The 20369-nt window shown below is 51.0% G+C and overlaps 1 protein-coding gene across 2 annotated transcripts; it reads right to left on the bottom strand.

Moving 5' to 3' along the window:
- Positions 1–3093: 3093 nt before the first annotated feature.
- On the bottom strand, positions 3094–19393 carry Ppp1cc (protein phosphatase 1 catalytic subunit gamma). 2 transcript variants are annotated; one of them, XM_052755294.1, is made up of 8 exons: positions 19208–19393; positions 9320–9451; positions 8396–8626; positions 6329–6433; positions 5342–5565; positions 5011–5145; positions 4217–4277; positions 3094–3384 (listed from the first exon to the last, which is right to left on the bottom strand). In XM_052755294.1, exons 1-8 carry the CDS (start codon positions 19260–19262, stop codon positions 3314–3316), a joined length of 1014 nt encoding a protein of 337 aa, XP_052611254.1. In that variant the 5' UTR covers positions 19263–19393; the 3' UTR covers positions 3094–3313. The 2 variants fall into 2 exon arrangements, with proteins under 2 accessions (XP_052611254.1, XP_052611255.1); XM_052755295.1 differs by lacking the exon at positions 19208–19393 and adding an exon at positions 18589–18849.
- Between the last annotated feature and the right edge of the window lie 976 nt (positions 19394–20369).

Genomic DNA, 20369 nt, shown 5'->3' with positions numbered 1-20369 from the left:
TGGCTCAGAGGTTAAGAACAGTGACTGCTCTTCCAGAGGTCCTGAGTTCAATTCCCAGCAACCACGTGGTGGCTCACAACCATCTGTAATGAGATCTGGTGCCCTCTTCTGGCCTGCAGACAGACAGACAGACAGACATGCAGGCAGAACATTGTATACTAAATAAATCTTTAAAAAAAAAAAAGGTTTGGCCAAATCTTTTATGTTAAGATTATAATATACTTCATGTATGTTGGTCTGTGTATATATTTACATGCATGCTGGTGCCCAGAGGCCAGAAGAGGGCATCAGACCCTCTCTGGAGCTGAAGTTATAGGTAGTTGAGACACCTGACATAGGTACTGGAAAATGAACTCGTGTTCTCTGCAGAACAGCAAGTGGCCTTAACTGCTAAGCCATCTCCCCAGCCCCAGGACCCTTAATTTCTTGTTTTTAAAGACAGGGTCTCTCTATGAAGCTCTGGTTAGTTTGGAACTTTTATGTAGACCTTGAACTCAGAGAGCTACCGGTCTCCTGAGTGTTCGAATTAAAATATACATGTTAAAATTTATTTTTAAACTTTATTTTTATTTTTTGTTTTTTTGAGACTGGGTTTCTTTGTGTGGCTTTGGTGCCTGCCCTGGATCTCGCTCTGTAGCCCAGGCTGGCCTCGAACTCACAGAGATCCGCCTGGCTCTGCCTCCTGAGTACCTGACAGTTTTAACTCCTGAGCCACCTCTCCAGCCCCATCTAAAATCTCATTTAGCTCAAGCTAAAACTTCTTGAATGTCTGGGTTAGTAGTTCATTAAATCCTCGCAAACCTTCTCATCCCGTAACTTTTTTGTGTGTGTACAAGCACTGGTGGGCATGTGTGTGGCGGCCAGGGGACTGACTACCTTGGGGATCATTGCTCAGGTGCTGGACATTTGTGCCACCATGACTTTTTTTCTCCTTTTTGACAGGGCCTCTCCTTGGCATCACACTCACCAGTTAGGGCAGGCCGTCCAGGACCTGTCCCGCCCTGTTGGGACTACAAGCACATGCCACTACACCAGCCTTTTCTTACAACGGTTCTGGGGGTCATGCTGGGGGGATCCATGCTTGTATGGCCACTTTACCTGGGTCTCCCCAGCCCTTCTGACTTTGGGATCATTAAACTGTTGAAGGTTTTAGTGAACCCGTCACGTATTTGTACTTCACGTTGACAAAAATGGAATTCTCTCATGGGAAAACACCTACCTATATTTGCAATCACTCAGAAGTCGATACGAACACCACGCCTGTGGGTGTGCTCTTCTGAAGGGACAGAGGAACCTGTGGTCAGGCATGCACGAGACGGCAACCCAGGAAGCATGCTTTCCAGTTCACTCTGGACCGAGGTGGCAGCCTGCGCAGGGCCATCCTTTCCCGGGAACTACGGGAAAGTGGCTTTTGCTTGTCTGCTTCCCCTAACCCACATCACTGACTTGGATCTTTGGGTCTCTGCCTGCTGTCGCTCTGGCTGATGGTGCCTGTTTGCTTGTTCTGTGCGCTCATGCCTCCAGTTTTCTGTGAGTTAATCCTGCCAGGGAATATTCCAGCTCTTCTGTCAGCCTCGGGCAGGAAGCTAGCCTGGGCTGGTGTCTGCCGAGACCACACACCTGACATGCAGAACTGAACTCTGCCCTGTTCATCAAAGTCATCACCCCCCCAACACACACACACACCAGCTGGTTGGTCCTTCCAGTAAAAAACTATTTTCTAAATGAACCACCAGCATTCTAAGCCAACTTGAGCCATTTTCAGTCAAAAATAAAAAAATTTAGGTATGTGTCTTATGTGTAGGGCACCAGAGGCCAGAAGAGAGCGTTGAGATCCTACAGCCTGAGCTGTGGGCAGCTGTGCATCCTAACATGGGTGGCTGGGACTGAACCGCGGTGGTCTAGACCTCACCGCTGGTCTCTGCCCCTGAACTCTGCATTCTCAACATCCCATCCCTGTCCTCAGGAGGCCCACCTCGCCTTTTCCCTACCAATTCATCTGACACTGGATCTACAGTCCCTCACACTTGTCTCCCGAGTTTCCCTTGCCTCAGCCCCTTGTGGATGGAGCCCATGATACTCAGCTTACCCTTGGCTTCTCTCGGCTGCCTGGCTGGCCCCCACTAGGACACGGGGCTCTGCTTCCTCCCCAAAGTCTAAAGCCAGCCCTTCCCTCCTGGATTAGCACTTGTCCCTGGCCCCAGGTTTCTCCACACAGGTGTGCTCTATGTCTTTGGCATACTGTATAGAGAGCAGTATGGCAGACTGCCCAAACCAGCTTCAACAGAGGCTGTGAATTCACAACTCCACCACCTAGGGGAACCGTGACCTCCCTCTGTGCTCGCTTCCTGTGATGGTGTCAGAACAGTTGATCTTTGTCCGGTAGGTGTTACTCAGCAGGGATGCCCGTACACTCACAACTGCGGCTTCTTCCTCAAAGGACAGTGAAGGCCAGGCAGCCACTGCCCCAGCTGGAGCTGAGAGGAGCAGGACTCTCTCTAGGTTACAGGGGTGCATGCAGATAAAGGGGGGAGCCTCAAGTGTGTCACCCTGGAGCAAGTGCAAGCTCTTTTCTCTGCTCAGGGTCCTCCTATGTCAGAAGGCCCGGTCTGATGCCCTTGAACTGCCGTTGACCTGATCAATGGCTCAGGAGAGGCTTACAGAACATTAGGTTCAAGCTCAACAAAGCCCAAGTGCATGCAGGGGTGGGTGGGTGGGCAACAGAAAAGCACCCAGGGCCAGCCCCCATTTCTGGTCCTCCCCTCCCCCTCACTACCACACATAGAGTAGGAGGCCAGAGGTTGTCCCCAAGCAACAGGGACCCAGCTTAAATCAAATTCAATCAAAGCACCTAGCTTAACACACACAGCATTCATTCCCTAGAACTGGGAGATAAAGAACCCTCCATGAAAGGGCAGTGGAGCTCAAGACAGTGAGAAACTAACCTGCTCCACAGGGCAGCCCTCCTCCCTCTTCCAGGCTACATGGCAGAGCTAGGCCCCACCACAGCCCACCCCGACCCAAACTGACCGCATAAGGAAAGACAGAAGTGGACTCAGAGGGGCTGCCGCCAGACAGACACACACAGACAGATTAACAAGCTTGCATTTAATAAGTCTGAAGTCATTCTCAGCACATGGCATTGTACACGGGCATCTGTGGAAACAGATTCATTTTAACAGGTCGTCGTTTAAAAAAGTCATAGATACTGTGAGTTCTGTATAAACGGGTGGACGGCAAGTTAGTTCCTTTTGATTTATAAGCCTCAGCGTCACCGCAGAATAAAGAATGTAGCCAAAGAAAGCGCTACCGGTCACTCGTATAGGACAGTGTTGTTTCTATAATTTGAAGCTTTCTGAATGGACGGGTTCAGGCCTGATCCAACTGTGAAAAGATTACTCAGTGAATAGACTATCTGGGAACCGTACACAGTGTCATTAACTTCCATCACTAAGAGCTTACCCAGCACTATATCACTACTGCCATTTAAAATAAAAACAACTTGCTTCTGAGTCCCCACGGAGGCGGCCTGTGCACGCAGCCTCGATGCCCTGGCCACCTCGTGTCCAAGGTGTGCCAATACAGTCCACCAGAACCTTTGGCTTCAGGAAGGAGTCACAAACAAGGAAAGAATGGCTTTAATCGTCATTAGGTGGGCGGTGGGGGTGTGTGTGCTTCAGTCTGGGCAGTGGGGCGGGCGGCAGCACTCCTGCGGCCGACATTATTGTACATGACAAGACAGGAAGAGCAGTCCCTTTCAAACAAACTTAAAAAATGGTTCCCAGTGGTTCGTATCAACAGAATGCAGTTATGACAATTACATGTACAGACTCACGCACCCTAGGGCTTTCTTGATCTCCTAAAGAAAACAAGCATTTACATTATTCATGATTTGTACTAAATTAAAAAAAGATCAATTGTACACTTCCTCCTCGGACAGGCTAAACTGCCGAGGTGTACAGCTTAACACCATCATCAGTTGTCTGCAAAGGAACAGGTTAAAAACAAAAGGCTTTCTTGAGAATGAAGTACCTCTCACTCGCTGCTATAACCAGCAAGTGCCAGCGGTAACCAAAATGGAGGAGGGCCAGCAGGTCCCCCGGGCAGGCTGACCAGCACATTACAGTTTAAAAAGGAGGGTTATGTACGCTATGTTACAAGTCCCAGCTAGGCAGTGTCAGTGACATCTATTTCTTTGCTTGCTTTGTGATCATACCCCTTGGCGGTGTGACGGGTCTCGTGGCGTTGGGCTTCTTTTTCTCTGCAGGCTTTAAAATCTGCAAAGAGGAAGACACCAGGCACCTTAGGAAATGCACTCGGGGTCTCGGTCTTTTCACATCTTCCACTAGGAAGTTCCTGTCTAACACCGCCCCCAACCCACACTCAGAAACCCCTCCAGCACATCACCCTCAGAGCTCCTAGTGCATGAGTACTGTGGTGGAGACATGCATGGCATAAGGCTAAAATATGTGACTTGGCAAAAAAGTTCCTGTCTGGGTAAAATGAGAAAGTCTAGAGAGCTCCCACGACCTTGGGGAGTTCTGTGGAAGGCACAGGCGTTTGCCATCTCTGGGGATGCTGAGGGGTGCCTCAGGACTTCCATGGCTACATGTGAAATGGATCACGCCTACTATGCAGAGCAAATGTGAGAAACAGCCCAAGAGCCAGAGATGATGTTATAGAAAAGGAGCCCCATGTGGTGGCGCACACCTTTAACCCCAGCACACAGGAGGCAGAGGCAGGGGGATCTCTGTTAAGTTAGAGATCAGCCTGGCCTACACATGGAGTTCTGGGCCAGTAAGGGCTACAAAGACAATTTCAAAAAAGCCACCCCTTCCCCCAAAGCGCTAACTGTAAAGTGATGATGCAACCCATCATTTGCTTTCACCTACTTAAAGAATTCAACTACACCAAGTTCAACACTGGGGAAGGCCCCACACGTTACTCCCACGGACAAACACAGAAAGCAGCGCAAGAACGGTTCCCTGGAAGGCAGCAGCACCGTCTCACCTGGAAAGAGCACATGAGGGTCTCGTCCACACTCATCATGGCACCTGCATTGTCAAACTCGCCGCAGTAGTTGGGTGCAGAAAACAGAGTGACTAACTGCCTCTTTGCAAAAAACTCATACCCATCTTCAACCACCTGCGGAGAGACAGCGTCAGTGTGAGCGGCTGCGAGCTCCGGCCATGCCACTCGTCCCCCACTGAGCTTGGCCTCCTGCCGCTCGCTCTCCCCAGAGGCACACTGTGTGGCAAGCCATACCTACCCACCAAAATCAACAAGGAGAATCTGCTCACACACATGCTCTAAGTGTACATGTAAAATTCAAAATCAATACCTGATGGGCTCTACATATAAGATCCAAATCATGCTTATGGAGAAATTTTGCAACCACTTCTGCACCAAATGTGAAGGACACTCCTCTGTCATTTTCACCCCAGCCTAAGACATCTTTATCGGGGTCAGACCACAAAAGATCACAAAGAAGACCTTGATCTGGTACATCAGTTGGTCTCATAATTCGCCGAATCTGCTCCATAGATTGAAGATCTGGTGATAAACCTATCAAGGGGGAGGACAGAACACTGAGCACGCCGGCAGCCTCCTGCCTGCAGAGGCTGCTGCCAAACGCTGCTGCAGGCAAACCTGCGGCTCTTCTGTTTACTTGGTTCCAGGGAAAACAATGCAACAAAAACCCGCCACCAAATAGTAGGCCCGAAATCTGCCGCACTGGTGAGTCAGCACCCAGTGACCGCGACTCCACACGCCTCCCAACAGAGGGCAGCCCGGTGGACACACCAGGTAGGTGCACCATCAGCACAGAAAGGCGGGCCCAGGGACAAGGCTCAGCGGTGAGGCAGCTCCAGAGCCTCTGCTGTCCACAGACCACAAATGGACAGGAACAGCCACGACACAGTCTGTGACTGCATGTACCTATCCATGAGGGCAGAGCAGAGACTGTCCTTAATGCAGTTGGTATGTTTTGATAGCTGCTTCATTCCCAATGTCACCCCAAACCCCAGATCTCTGCAGTTTCTGTCTACCTCACACACAGCAAGGCTATGGAGCAGAGCTAAACTGCTTCTGGAAGGAGCCCCAGACAGAAGGGTAGAGGCAAACACAGCTGAGCAGACGCACTAGGACTCCTTTGGTATTAAAAACACGCTCTCCTCTCAACCTTCCCTCACACTCGACCCAAACGACACTGGCTGTGTCACCACGGACGAACCCTAAAGCATGCACCACAGTGGCCTGGGGGAGGCCATCATGCCCAGTCTACCTTTCAGAAGGGGTACAAGCTACTTGGGTGAAGGCAGCCACATACCTCCATGACAGCAGAATATCTTCTCATCCACGATGGCTGCTATCGGTAAGCAGTTAAAACAGTCTGTGAACGTTTTCCACAGCTTAATGTTGTATCTTCTTTTGCCTGTGAGAATGCAGAAAGTCACCTCACTGTTCCATACCTGAAACACGCCAGCATCAAGAGGCCCTGCAGCCTCAGGAGGCTGGTGCAGGACCCCTGAGCTGGCCCATCGAGAGGCAACAACACATCCCCACAGATCTAGACAGGGACACCTCAGACCGCCACAGCTCGTGGGCAGCACCCATTCTCCTGAAGCCTCAGCTGCTCGGTCTGATCTTCACCTAGAGGGAACCTCAATGCTCAAGACAATCACCACATCCTCACGTGCGTCACTCTTCCTACAGGGGCTGAGTTCCGGCACTCACTCCAACCAGACAACCAGACAGAACCCGAACCCCTATTTGGAAGGTCTAGGGACTCTAGGGATGGGTGCACACTCAGAACTCCCCGGAGAAGCAAGAATATAGGGTTCTGGCCCCTCCTCCACTTGCCCTTCAGCATCCTTCTGTGTGGCGCCTTAGTTAGCAACTACCCGATTAGTTCTCTTAATTGGCTAAGGACCTCTGCCTCCTGGGCCATCTCACACTCAAGACCATGTTTGTACTGTCCCCACACTCAGACTGCCTTTTTTACGGGACACAGGGACAGCCAAGGCCTAGACTCACTTCTTGGAGAGTCTCACCTGGAAGGAGAGTGCCCAAGCCGCCTGCAGCTTTCTAGGACACTCGGCCAGCCCTCCACAGCCCACAGCCCACATGACTTCACTACAAACACTGCACTGTGTGATACATTCGCAAGCGCTAAGCCACCAGACTCCCTCAAGCACCTGCCACTCCAGCCCAAAGGACAGGGCAACCAAAGGCTCAAACCTGACATTCTGTTTGTGTGAAACAATCCAAACCCTCCACCAAACCAGTCTCCTTTCCCCACACCAGTTCTTCTCAAGGCTCTGGAAGCATCTTACTTGTCAATGACCAACTTAAAGTGCAGCCTCACTAACAACGCAGAGCTGGGTGGGGTGGGCATCTGAAGGGCCCCCAGTCAGGAAGCTGGAGCAGGCGCCACAAGGCCGAGGCCAGCATGAGCTATTCAGTAAGAACATTCCAGAAAAACTCAAAGTAAAATGAGATAACCCAAAATGGACCAGAAAATACACAAAATATTATTTTAAGATAAAATGAAGAGCTAGTGTGATGGCTAGGGGTAAAACGCTCACTGCTGAAGCCTGGAACCCAAGTAAAGGTAGAGACAACCAACTCCACAAACTCTGACCTCCTCTATCCTCTTCACCCTCCACATCAAACACACAAAAACTAACAACTTCTTTATTTTAATTTTACATGCACTGGTGTTTTGCTCGCATGTATGTCTATGTGAGAGGGTTTGATCCACTGGAACTGGAGTTACAGACAGGTAAGACAGGTACAGACAGGTGTAAGCTGCCACGTGGGTGATGGGAATTGAACCTGGGTCCTCTTGAAGAACAGTGCTCTTAACTGCTGAGCCATCTCTTCAGGCCCACAAAATGTAGTTTTTACAGTATTTCTTTCTCCATTAAGCATATTTCAAAAAAAGTTAGTGCCCCTTTCCTAAATACATGCTTGAAGATGTATGCTTAAAGAACACAACATACATTTCAAAACCAACTGTTTCACGGCAAGCCCCACTTCCACACACCATCCTCTAGCAGGCCAAGCCAGCAACAGAGCAGAGCATCACCTGCGGCTGTGGTCCAGCTCTCAATTCACAGGTCACTGACTCACATGCTTTCCACAGACGCTCGACAGAACCAATCTAAGTGGAGCCGTGAAAAGCAGATCATTTGGACAGTCTCAGAGCTGCACTAAGAACAAAGCCTTGTGTGCCATCAAGACAGTCCGTGGGCTCTTCACATCCAATCCCATCAGCACCTGTGTTCAGGCAGCACTGCCAAGACCAGGGTAAGGGCAGGCGAGCAGCTCCGCTCTGCCAGCTTCAGCACCACAGCCCCGTCAAGCCCTTGCCCTTGGACTCACAGATACTTACACTCATCGTAAAAGCCGTAGATCCTATTGATGCTGGCACACTCATGGTTCCCCCGGAGAAGGAAAAAGTTCTCCGGATACTTGATTTTGTAGGCCAGCAAGAGGCAGATCGTCTCCAGTGACTGCTTGCCTCTGTCCACATAGTCCCCGAGAAACAGATAGTTGCTTTCTGGCGGGAAGCCACCATATTCAAACAGCCGGAGCAAATCGTAGTACTGCCCGTGGATGTCACCTGGAGACAAGAACTCTCAGTGTTGCCATCTGCACGCCATCAGCTCACTGACAAAACCTTGGCAAGACCCCCTTAAACATCCATCACATGATAATGGCCTCTAACAAGTTCACAGCCAACACTAATTCCCAACCTTGGAGCATATTTAGTTCAAGTGACCATGGTAAAGCAAACTGACATGTCCAGAGCCCCCCCCACAGACACACTAATTAATTTATCTGTGGTAAAGAATAAAGAGTATCTTGTCTCAGGAAGCTTCCTGCCAAGTACTGTGGGTCCCTCTCAGACTGGGCTCAGTTTCAGGGTCCTGTGTCAGCACTTCCTTCTGAGTGTCCAGTGAGCTTGACCCCTCACAACACTAGCAGCCAAGCACCAGCCGCAGCCACAATCTTTAACTGCTGCCATATCAAAGCCAATGGCGGCTCACTCTAAGCACACATGGTTTATCCAAAGTCAGAGATGCATCCCATCCCCACCCAGACTGCCCAGCTTTACAGGATGACCTGCACCTGCTCCGTACAGCAGTGAGCTAAACTAGACCCGGCTACCATCCCCATCCCCGCTGCAGTACCCATAATCCTTCAGAGAACAACTTTAAAACTCAAAACTTCCTCAACAGCTACCACCTCACTCAACATTAAGGGCCACCAAGGTGCCACAACCAAGGGTCAGCGGAGCGATGGCCACACTCACCACATATCTTGAGTGGTGCTTCAAGTTCTAGGAGGATAGGCTGACTGAGGAAGATCTCCCGAGACTTCAAGCAGAGTCCTCGGATCTCGTTCTCCTGTAGCTGGACATTCTTGCCTGGCTTGGACCCCCTCACTGTGGAGAGAACGGCAGTCAGGACACAGCTTCACACAGAAACATCTAATTCTCAGCCCTCAGGGTCAAGAGGACCCGAGTTCCAGTCCCTTTACCCACAGCAGGCAACTCATCACTACCTGTAACTCCAGATCTGTGGGGCCAGAGAGGTCTCTGGCCTTGGCTGGCACCCACACTCAAATGCACAGTCCACATGCGTTAAAATAAAAAGAATCTTAAAAACCAGGCTGGGCTTGGTGGCGTACACCTTTGATCCCCACCAGCCTGGACTACAAAGGAGTTCATATTAGTTGGCTGGCCTAGATGGTCTCAATTGGAATCCTTTAGTGTAGTCTCAAGGTCACTCTGGCTGGGCCTGGATCTGATGTGTCAGAGTGCCATCCCCTGAACACACTCCTACCCTGTGCCACATTCAAGACACCATGACAGTCAGTGCCTTCTACTCCCAATCCTCTCTAGTTTTCTGCAGTGGGAAAGGTCACCCTGTCATGTCATGTCACTAAGTCTGTCCTCAGAGCAGCCTGACTTAACAGAAATGTCCAGAATCATCTACCCATTGTTACTTTCTCAGGATCAAGTGCAATGCCATGGTCTCTAATTTATGAGGTCTGAGTGTCAGTTGCATTTCATTTTAATTTGTAATTTGCATTTCATTGCAGCCATAGTAGGGGCTGCAGAGTTCACTGGTTAAGAGCACTGGCTGCTCTTGTAGAGAACCCAGGTTCAATTCCCAACACCCACATGGCAGTTTATAACTGTCTGTAACTCCAGTTCTAGTGGATCCAACACCATCTCCTGGCCTCTGAGGGCACTAGACAAGCACTCAGTGCCCAAACACACGCAGGCAAAACCACCACACACACAAAATAACTTATAAAAAATACACTAGAAGCCAGGAAGGCCGATGGCCCTGTCAGTAAAAAGCCTGCCTTGCAAGCAATGCATGAGGACAGGTTGGAGCCCCAAACTCACAGAAAAGCCATGCCTGATGACCCACACCCACAATTCCAGGGCTGCAGGGGTAGAAACAGGCAGCTCTGGGACTGGGCGGCCAACCAGTAGCAGCCACCTAATCTAATTGGTGAGCCAGTGAAAGATCCTATGAGGGAGGGGGTTATCTTGAATGAATGATGCGATAAACCCTGAGGTTATCCTCTGGTATTCATATCCAAAATATGCCACACGCTCCTCATGTTTACTTTGGTGTGCACACTGTAAACTTGCACACAATGAGAAATGTCAGCACCTGCTGAGAGGTCTCGTCCCAGGCATCCAAAACAACTCTGGGCCAGCACCAGTCATGACTCCTGAGCTCTGCCCATGCCGCAGGAGGCAAGTGTGACAGCAGTGGAGACGGTGTGTGGGCTCCAGTGACAAGAGCTCAGACAGTCACGTGGACTGAAGAAACAGCTTCACCTGCCAAGGGTCTCAACTCTCCAGTTGATGGAAGGGCCGCCACAGGCCCCGCCTGCGGCACGTCTGGTTGGCCCAGGGGCCTGATCCTCTCCGTGGGCTGGAATCTGAGTCTCTGCTTTTTGGTCCAGAAGACTGATGAAGCAGGCACTTGAGTTCCTCAGGCAGGCTAAGTAGCCCATTTAAGGCTGCACTGGTCCACCGTAAGCCAGCGTCAACGGGCTTCTTTTTAGCAGAACCCTAAACCTGAATGGTCTTACTAGCTTAAATTCTGTTCAGTTGCGGGCTTTGTCTTCCAGTCATAAAATCATTTGGCCTGACAGCTGAGTAACAGCACAAAGTCTAAGGCTTATGTAGCTTTGGGTCTGCGGTAGAGCAGACACTCCGGAAGAGGCCTGCTATGTAGAGTGGAGTCCACTCAAGGCTGCACCTCTGCTCGGAAAACGGAGCCTCGGGGAAGCTGGCCTTCAGCCTGAGCTGCAGACACCCCAGCTCCTCTGAAGGAACAAGCTGATCAGAAATGGAATGGTGCGCAGAGCAGCATCAGTTTTTTTCAGATAACCAAAGGAAAGATGAGAGGGTGAGCTCTCCAAGCAGGGAGAAAAACAAAACAAACCCAACAGGAGAAGGGGCAGGGAGTCCGTCGGGAGTGGACCCACGTGCAGCTTAGCTTCGCCCCACCCCAATGGAGATGGACTAAAGACAAAAAATGTGGGCTAGGAGCTGACTGAGGCCATCAGGGATCCTTCCTTCTCTACTCTCTACCTTACTTTTGGCTATACTGAAGGACTCAAGAATCCTGTCTCTGCCTCCCCAAGTACTAGGCTAACAGAAACCTTAAAAAGTAGATTCTGGGTCGGGCAGTGGTGGCGCACGCCTTTAATCCCAGCACTCGGGAGGCAGAGGCATGCGGATCTTTGTGAGTTCGAGGCCAGCCTGGTCTACAGAGCGAGAGCCAGGAAAGGCGCAAAGCTACACAGAGAAACCCTGTCTCGAAAAACCAAACCAACCAACCAACCAAACAAAAAAGTAGATTCTGGTGGGGCCGAACACAGGTCTCGTTTCTGCAGCAATCTTTACACTGAGCCATCTTCCCCAGCCCAGCCCCCCAATTTTATTACGGTGAGGGTGAGTGTGACTCAGAGGACAGATGTGCCGAGCTGGTTCTCTCCTTCCACCCTTTCATGGAGTTAGTTCCAGGGACTGAACTCAGGTCCCCAGGCTTCCACAGCAAGGAACTTCACCCACTGTCCACCTGTCACCGGTCCCTTCTATGTTGGTGTACTCTAGGCTAGCATGCACCTCAGGCGTGGTCAATTTTGAGAGATGGAAGCAGTCCAGCAGTAAGTCTTTGAGAGAGGACGGGAGTTAACAGGCAAGCACAAAAGCTTTCCTTTGCCACCAGAGCCACAGACAAGACAAGCAGCACTCAGGGCAGAGACGGTGGGATCTCTGCCTTACTGGGCAGAAATCTGGGCAGGCTGCCCAGCAGGAGACTTATTTTTGGTTAGGAGGAAACTCCTGGAAGCTTCTGGTTTCAACAGGAATTTTCTTCAGTGGAGCTCCACACTTGTGAATGAGCGACCCATTCTTGTGTCTTTGATGAGGAGGATCTCCATTATCTGGCTTCTCCTGGTACAGCCCACAGGCTTGCTTTGTTACAGGATTCTACTAGATAAAGTCAGATGTTGCTAATATTCCTTGATTCTAAAAGCATCCACCGCCACCTTCAGACAGTTTATGAGCTCTCTTTCTCTCTCTCTCTCTCTCTCTCTCTCTTTTTTTTTTTTTAAAGATTTTTGAGACAAGGTCTTATTATGCAGCCCTGGCCAATCTTAAACTCAGATCTATCTGTGTCTGCCTCTGCAATGCTGGAATTAAAGGTATATATACTACCACAACCAGTTGTTATTCTTGACACAGGATCTTACCATGTAGCCCAGGCTAACCCTGAAATCCACAATTCTCCTGACACCTCACCCCCTCCACCTTCTTTTCCTCCTCCCCACCCCCGCCAGAATGGGACAGGAGTTGAGTATTGTTCCTTCTGATGTAAAGATTAGACGCATACCTTATAACAGATTTCTATCTGAAAACTGGTGCACATTACACATGGCCTCAGAGCTTAACTCCATCTAGGTAACTCAAGGGAAAACAAACTCTAAAAGTATCCACTGCCACAGCACCTTCCACAGCTGGTAACAACTGCTCTTCTTTCAGGACTGCCCAGACTTCTGGAGAAGCCACTCCCTGCTCCAAGAACACACACTTTTTGAACTGCTGGCAACAACTGGTTGCCAACCAGCCCCAATGGTCAGTCTGGTTGGCCTGCTCATTGGGACACCTGATGTAGGAGGACATCTCACCCATCTTTCCTGCTGACTTAAAACCTTCGAATCAAAACATGAGACACGCCTTTAATCCCAGCACTTGGGAGGCAGAGGCAGGCAGTCCAAGGCCAGCACAGAGAAACCCCACCTTGAAAAGCTCCCCAAATCACAACATGCACAGGACTACACGCTTCAAAATGGGCTTTGCCAGGCATTCCCAGTGAGCACTGGATATGTTCTAAAAGCTGCCAAGTCAGCAAGATCTGCTTTAGTTCTCTGTGTCCCCAAGGAGAATGACTCTTCCCGAAGCTAAGTTGGGGGACCTACTGTCTGCCTAGCTTGGTGCTCTAGCTCCAAGCTCACTGCTGCTGTGTCTGCCTGCCCCTCCCAGTGAGGGGACATTTAGGCATGCTGGTAGCCATCAAAGGCTGTTCTGTAGAAACTACTTACCAGAACTAATATCAGTGTATCAAAGAAGTTTCACCAAAACCCCCACTGTCAACAAAAAGCCCAACCGGAGTTGATAAACCCCGAGACCAACCGATGTTGATGATGGTTATTTGAAGCCCTAGCATCTCTAGACAGCAGTAACTTTCCACAGCCTAGCAACAAGCAAAGGAAACAGCATTACAGGAGGTGGAGGACACCAAATAACTGCGGCTAGAAAAGCCTTCTCCACAGGTTTGGTGAAACCCATACCCACAGTGCACCAAGCCCTGGGTCCACCCCTGCATAAAACTGGATTTGGTATCGAGAAACAGAAACTTAAGGTCATTTTCATCTACACAGAAGTGTCTAGGCCAGCCTAGGCCACAGGAAACCAAGAGCAGCCCAAAAGGACCAAGTCAGCGGCCCTTGCTGTCTGAATACAGCCTTCCTCAAGCAGCAGTCAGTCAAGCTCTCGGGAGGCAGGATCAGGCAGATCTCTGGGAGTCCAAGGTCAGCCTGACCTACATAGTAAGACCCTGTTGAAAAAAAAAATTTTCTTTACCTTCATAGTATTTTAAAAATTGTTAGAAAAGGGGGCTGGAGAAATGGCTTAGAGGTTAAGAGCACTGGCTGCTCTTCCAGAGGTCCTGAGTTCAATTCCCAGCAACCACATGGTGGCTCACAACCATCTGTAATGATATCTGGCGCCCTCTTCTGGTGTGCAGGCATACATGCAGGCAGAACATTGTATACATAATAAATAAATCTTTAAAAAAAATGTTAGAAAAAATCTCACTGGGTGGTAGTGGCACGAGGCTCTGTGAGTTCAAGGCCAGCCTGGTCTACAGAGCGAGTTCTAGGACAGGCTCCAAAGCTACATAGAAAAACCCTGTGTGTGTGTGGGGGGGGGGGGGGGGGGGGGGGGGGGGGGGGGGGGGGGGGGGGGGGGGGGGGGAGAAGGACCAGAATTCCAGCTCAAGGAAATGGGATCTGCCTTACTTTAAGGGGCCTGTGGGGTTTCCAGCAGCCCCATAAGTCAATGAAAGCCTAGGACTGCCCTGCTGCCCCACCTCCCCCAGGCAAAGGGGCAGTCAAGGCTCTGGGAGTCATCACTGCCAAAGTGGGGTTTTAAAACAGGCCCCAAAGCACCTGCAGACCATGAGGGAGCCCTGCCCTGCCTTCCAGGTGAAGTATGGGGACACACACCTGTCCACACTGGAGAGCAGAGCTTTAAATCAGGATGTCCTTGTTAAAATGATCTTGTTTGTGCACTCTGCTCAGTTTGAAGATCTGCATCAAGCTCATGGTCGTCACTTATCTTTTAGCTACAGCCTTCTGGAACCTCTAGAGCAGCAGGCGCACTGAGAAGCCACAGATTTTAGAGACTTTCAGGACTTCAGACAGTCTTCCGAGATGAGAACTGGGAAGCACTCTATATTAATACACCCTGACAATGACCTTCCTTTACAGCAACACCAAGATGTGAAGCGATTGCAATCACTTGGTATTCATCAAGAAAAACACTAGAGTTTCATGAAGAAAGCACCCCAACTCCACCCCTCCCCTTTTTTTTAAACCAAAACAACAGAGCAAGAGGCCAAGTCCAAACAAACACAGCTAGCCTACTTTCTATTTAAATCTCTTCTGCTTGAGCATGGAGCTAGCAATGTGCTAACATCAGAACGTGCTAAGGAGTACCACACAGACCTTCCATCAGAGTGGCTGACCACACAGGGGAACTGGGCTCAGGAAAAAGCTATTGTACGTGAGAGTGCTGCAAAGCTATTGTGCTTCTGATCCAAACCGAATTTCCTGTGGGTTTTTTTTTTTTGACAGGGTCTGTAGTCCAAGCTGGCCTCTAACAAACTCAATATGTAGCAGAGGCTAGTCTTGACCTCTTGACTCCATCTAAGTGCCAGGGGACTGACTATAGGTCTATACCATGTCACCATTTAGCCATTGGTGGCCTGAAACTTATTTTGTAAATTAGGCTGTCCTTGAACTCAGAGATCCACTGCCTCTGCTTCCCAGTGTTGGAATTAAAGGTGTGTGTCACCATGCCCAGCTTAAACACATACATGTATGTGTGTGCCTTCAGAAGCCAGGTGTCTGATCCCCTAAAGCTGTGGTAGGCATTGAGCTGCCTGGGGTGTGTGCTGGGAACTGAGGTTGGATCCCCTGGAAGAGTAAGATATGCCCTTAACCATCTCTCCAGCCCTTGTTTTTTTGAGACAGGGTCTCACTATGTATAGCTGGCTGGTGTGAAATTTGGTCTGTAGACCAGGCTGGCCTTCCAGCTCACAGTTCTGGGATTAAACGTGTGTGACACCACACCCAATGTCACCTTTTTTTTTTTTTTTTTCCTTTGGTTTTTTGAGACAGGGTTTCTCTGTGTAGCTTTGCGCCTTTCCTGGAACTCACTTGGTAGTCCAGGCTGGCCTCAAACTCACAGAGATCCGCCTGGCTCTGCCTCCCAAGTGCTGGGATTAAAGGCATGCGCCACCACCGCCCGGCCAATGTCACCTTTTATTACTAAAGAACCCCTTCTCAACTAGTTCATACAGTCCTCAAGTTTGGAATTTCTTGGGAAGGGTTCCACTTATGAGAAACCCCTTGCTAACCAACAGAACCTGGCCTAGAACATCTGGATTTTCATGTCTCAGACTCCAGAGTGTTGGGGTAGCAAGGTGTCCCTGACTACAAAAGATCAATTATCAATGAGAAAAAAAATGCCTCAAGTGACAAATCTTTTTGTTTTTTTTTTTTTTTGGTTTTTCGAGACAGAGTTTCTCTGTGTAGCTTTGCGCCTTTCCTGGCTCTCGCTCTGTAGACCAGGCTGGCCTCGAACTCACAAAGATCCGCATGCCTCTGCCTCCCGAGTGCTGGGATTAAAGGCGTGCGCCACTACCGCCCGGCAGAATTAAACTTTTTTAAAAAAGCACTTCTATTATGTATGCACGTGTGCAAGCACACACCTGTGGGGAGCATTTGTGGGGAGGTGGGACACTTCCAGGAGTCTGGCTCTCCTCTCCATTTGTGTGGGTCCTAGGATCCAATCAGGTCTTCAGGGTTAAGGCAAGAGCCATCAGCAGCTGAGCTGTCTCTACAGTCTGAGAACTGCTTAAGTGTTTAGAGACGAGGGTGTTACAGAGAGCACAATGCCACTCTCTCTAAAGGAGAAGTGCACCCATCTCAGCAGATGGCTGTGGTTTCTGTTAAGTTCATGGACAGAAATAAGAAGAAATATGTACTGTGTAGCTAGATTATTCTCAACGCAATTAAATACAGTACCTTACTCTATTAAGTTCAAAAGAAAATAAAAAACCAGCCTGGACACAGTGGTACAGTCTGGAATTCCAACACTGAGGAGGCAGAGGCAGGCAGATCTCTGAATTTCAGTCTAGCCTTTGCTTTGTAGTGACACTCAAGTCTCAAAATTTTAAAAATAACTGTCGAGCCGGGCGGTGGTGGCGCACGCCTTTAATCCCAGCACTCGGGAGGCAGAGCCAGGTGGATCTCTGTGAGTTCGAGGCCAGCCTGGGCTACCAAGTGAGTTCCAGGAGAGGCGCAAAGCTACACAGAGAAACCCTGTCTCGAAAAAACCAAAAAAAAAAAAAAAAAAAAAAACTGTCAAGAAACTGTAGGGGACAGACGGTGGTGGCGCACACCTCTAATCCCAGCACTTGGGGGGGGCAGAGGCAGGCAGACCTCGAGTTCAAGGCCAGCCTGGTCTACACAGAGAAACCCTGTCTTGAACTGCCCTCCCCCCCAAAAAAAGAAAGAAAAAAAAAGAAAAGTGAGGGGGGAGGCTGAAGTGGTGGTTCAGCAGCTAAGGGTACTTGCTGCTCTTTGGGGATAATCCTGGTTCCATTTCCAGCTCACAACCATCTGGAACTCCAGTTCCAGAGGCCTCAAGGCCCCTTTCTGACCTCTCTGGGCAGAGGCATGCATGCGGTGCACATGCACACATGCAGACAAAACTATAAACGTACAATCTAAAAACGAAACTTTTTTTAAAGGGGGAGAAAGGGGAACTGGTGAGGCAAGTCTGACCTACGCTGGATCTCCAGAATGTACAAAGATAGGAACCAACTACCCCCAAATGTCCTCTAATCCCCACCTGTGCCCTGTGTGTACCTACACAAATCCCATACACATCCCACACGAAAAAAATAAGTAAAAATATTTTAAAACAAAAGATGAGCAAACTTTACTGCCAAAACTTTCGGCACAGGTTGTAAACATTAAAAAAAAATAATAATAATCAAAAGCTGGGCTGGAGATGCAGCCCAGGTCACGGTGGAGTGCTTACTCAGCATGTAAGAAGCCTTGGGTTCAATCCCCAGCACTTCATAAACCAGGCTTGGTGGCTTATAAACTCTAGTACTGGGGAGGCAGAAGGATCAAGGAGTTCAGGGCCAGCTCCGGCTCCGTGAGGCTTTATCTAGGGGGTATGGTGATATGCGCCTTTTATCCGAGCACTCAGGAAGGGGAGGCAGATGGATCTGAGAGTTTGAGACTAGCTCCAGGACAGCCAGGACCGGAGAGACAGTGTCTCAATAAAACCAAAAACAAAAGAGACCCTATCTAAACAAAACAGTATTAAAGGGAGAAAATGCACACATTTTTAAAAGACAGGCCTTTTTTACTTTTCCTTCAATGACTTATTTGAAAACATCGACCAGCAGAACTATGCAGCCGCTCTCCAGCACTCACAGCGTTACGCTCCAACAGTATTTTAGGCAGAAGCAGTGAAAGCCGACTAGTTAACATTAAGAGCCCAAATCAAAAAGGGGGGCTCGGAACACCTCGGCATTAGCTCGGGAATGTGCGGGGAGCGGGATCCCGAGTCCCAATGTACAATTTTCATCTCTCACAACTAGGAACCCCACTGCAGCCCCCCCCCCCCCCAGCCCACCCGAGCCCGTCTGAAGTCGGACAAAAGGCAAAGCTTTATTTCCTAACCTTTTCCTCGGCCACTGGGCATGCCCTGCGCTCCCACGGGGTGACCAGCGGCAGGCAGCAGGTTCTCTCTAGATCCTGGCTACCGGGGGTTTGAAAACCCTTGACTGTTGTTCGCTGCGTCCTTGGTCCAGCGAGGTCTTTGAAGTTTCTCCTGCGAGACACTTCCCAGGCTACCACAGCGGCACCTACCTGGCAGGGCGCTCGCTGAATGCAGCGGCGTGCCCCTATCTATCCTCAGGCCAACCATCGGATGAGCCGAGAGCCACACTGTCACCCGGGCCGGGGCTGGGTCCGTGTGCAGAGGATGCACGTTCAAGGGGGAAAGAGAGCCGGAGGGAGGATGGCTTTTCTTTGGGGGGGGGGAGGGAGAATGCAGGAGACGGGCTCTCATCGCCCTGGGACGTCGCCCCGCCAAGTCACACGGATGGGTCCCTTGCACTCCAGATTGTGAGAATGTGAAAAGCAAGGGCAGGGAAGGGGAATGGAATAATAAAAAAAAAAAAAAAAAAAAAGGACGGGAGTCCCCAGACCCGGAGGCGCTGGCTGTGTGCGCGCCCCAGATCCCCGCGGCTTCCGAGAAGCGCCGGCCCACCCCGCCGGCCGCCCCCGCGCCGCTCACCTTCCAGCAGCCGTTGGATGATGCTGTCGATGTTCAGTTTATCGATATCCGCCATCGCCGTCCCGCCGCCGGCCCTCCCGCCGCCGCAGCAGCGGCAGCGGCAGCAGCAGCGGCGCCGCCGCCGGCTCGCGCCCGGGCCTCACACGTCCTCCTTCCTCACGCCGCGAGCCCCACGAGCGGTGGCAGCGGCGGCGGCGGCGGCGGCGGCGGTGGTGGTGGTGGTGGGCAGCAGCAGCCGCGGCGGGTCCACCCCCCCCCCCAGCCGCCCCCGCTCCCGGCTTCCTCCTCCTCCTCCTCCTCCTCTCGCCACGGGAACCACGAGAAGAACAAAATGGCCGCCGACTCGTCAGGCCAGCCTCGGGCGGCGCACGGATGCGCGCGCGGGAGTGCAGCGGCCCGGCCGGGACTTCTTTACGGGCCCATAAGGGCGCGCGGGCCGGGGGCGGGGCCGGGGGCGGGGCCGGGGCGGGGCCGGCGGCGCGCCGGGGGGCGGGGCCCGGGCGGGGAACGGTTGAGCGACGCCGCGGCCCGCGCGCGGGATCCTTCCGCCAAACGGGCGGGAGGGCGGGCGGGGCGGGGAGAGTGTTGGGGAGGGTGGAGGGTGGAAATAGGACACCCGCCGCGGCGGGAGAGTGAAGTTGCAAAGTTGGCGCGCGCCGCGTTGGAGCTGGGGGTATTGTCCTGGCGGCCGCGCGCTGCCCGAGGGTCAAGAGCTCCTCCCCGGTCCCCGCTCCTTGGGGACGGATGTCGGCCGACCTGGCGGGGTGGGAGCCCGCCAAGGGAGTCAGTCACCCCTCGGAACCAATCTGGGTTGGGGTTACCCATGGAGGAAGGATCATTAGGAGAAGGAGGGTTGGAGTGTGGACGGTTCAACTATGCTGGCTCGTATTGGTGAACAAAACGCTTGTGTGAGACCCTGGGTTCAATCCCCAGCGCTGCCAAGATTTCGTAATACTGCAATAAAGTCTCTGAGGTCCAGTATTTGAAAAAAGAAAGCCTCCCCCAGATAAACCAAAATGTTAATCCATTGTGAGAGGCACGTATTTCAGGAACTTGTGTACCCCTTGTGTGCGCTTCTGCAATTTTACATTTTAGGGGGAGGCTGGGAGAACTCTGTTAAGGTGCCACCTACCTTGGAGTGATCTTTCTTGAACTCGGAAAG

Source organism: Peromyscus californicus, unplaced genomic scaffold, assembly GCF_007827085.1.
Source record: "Peromyscus californicus insignis strain IS unplaced genomic scaffold, ASM782708v3 Scaffold_2__1_contigs__length_46816999, whole genome shotgun sequence".
Classification (NCBI taxonomy): Eukaryota; Metazoa; Chordata; class Mammalia; order Rodentia; family Cricetidae; genus Peromyscus; species Peromyscus californicus.
Note: the sequence above shows the minus strand (reverse complement) of the source record. Positions and strands in the feature narration are given on the sequence as shown.

Excerpts from the sequence above, each read along its gene's own strand:
- Ppp1cc (XM_052755294.1), bottom strand. The coding sequence starts at position 19,262 with ATGGCGGATATCGATAAACTGAACATCGACAGCATCATCCAACGGCTG. Across the intron at positions 4,278-5,010 it reads CCCTCATGTGCTCTTTCCAG|ATTTTAAAGCCTGCAGAGAA; the intron begins GTGAGACGGTGC and ends TCCTCTTTGCAG. Across the intron at positions 3,385-4,216 it reads ACCCGTCACACCGCCAAGGG|TTGGATCAGGCCTGAACCCG; the intron begins GTATGATCACAA and ends ATCTTTTCACAG.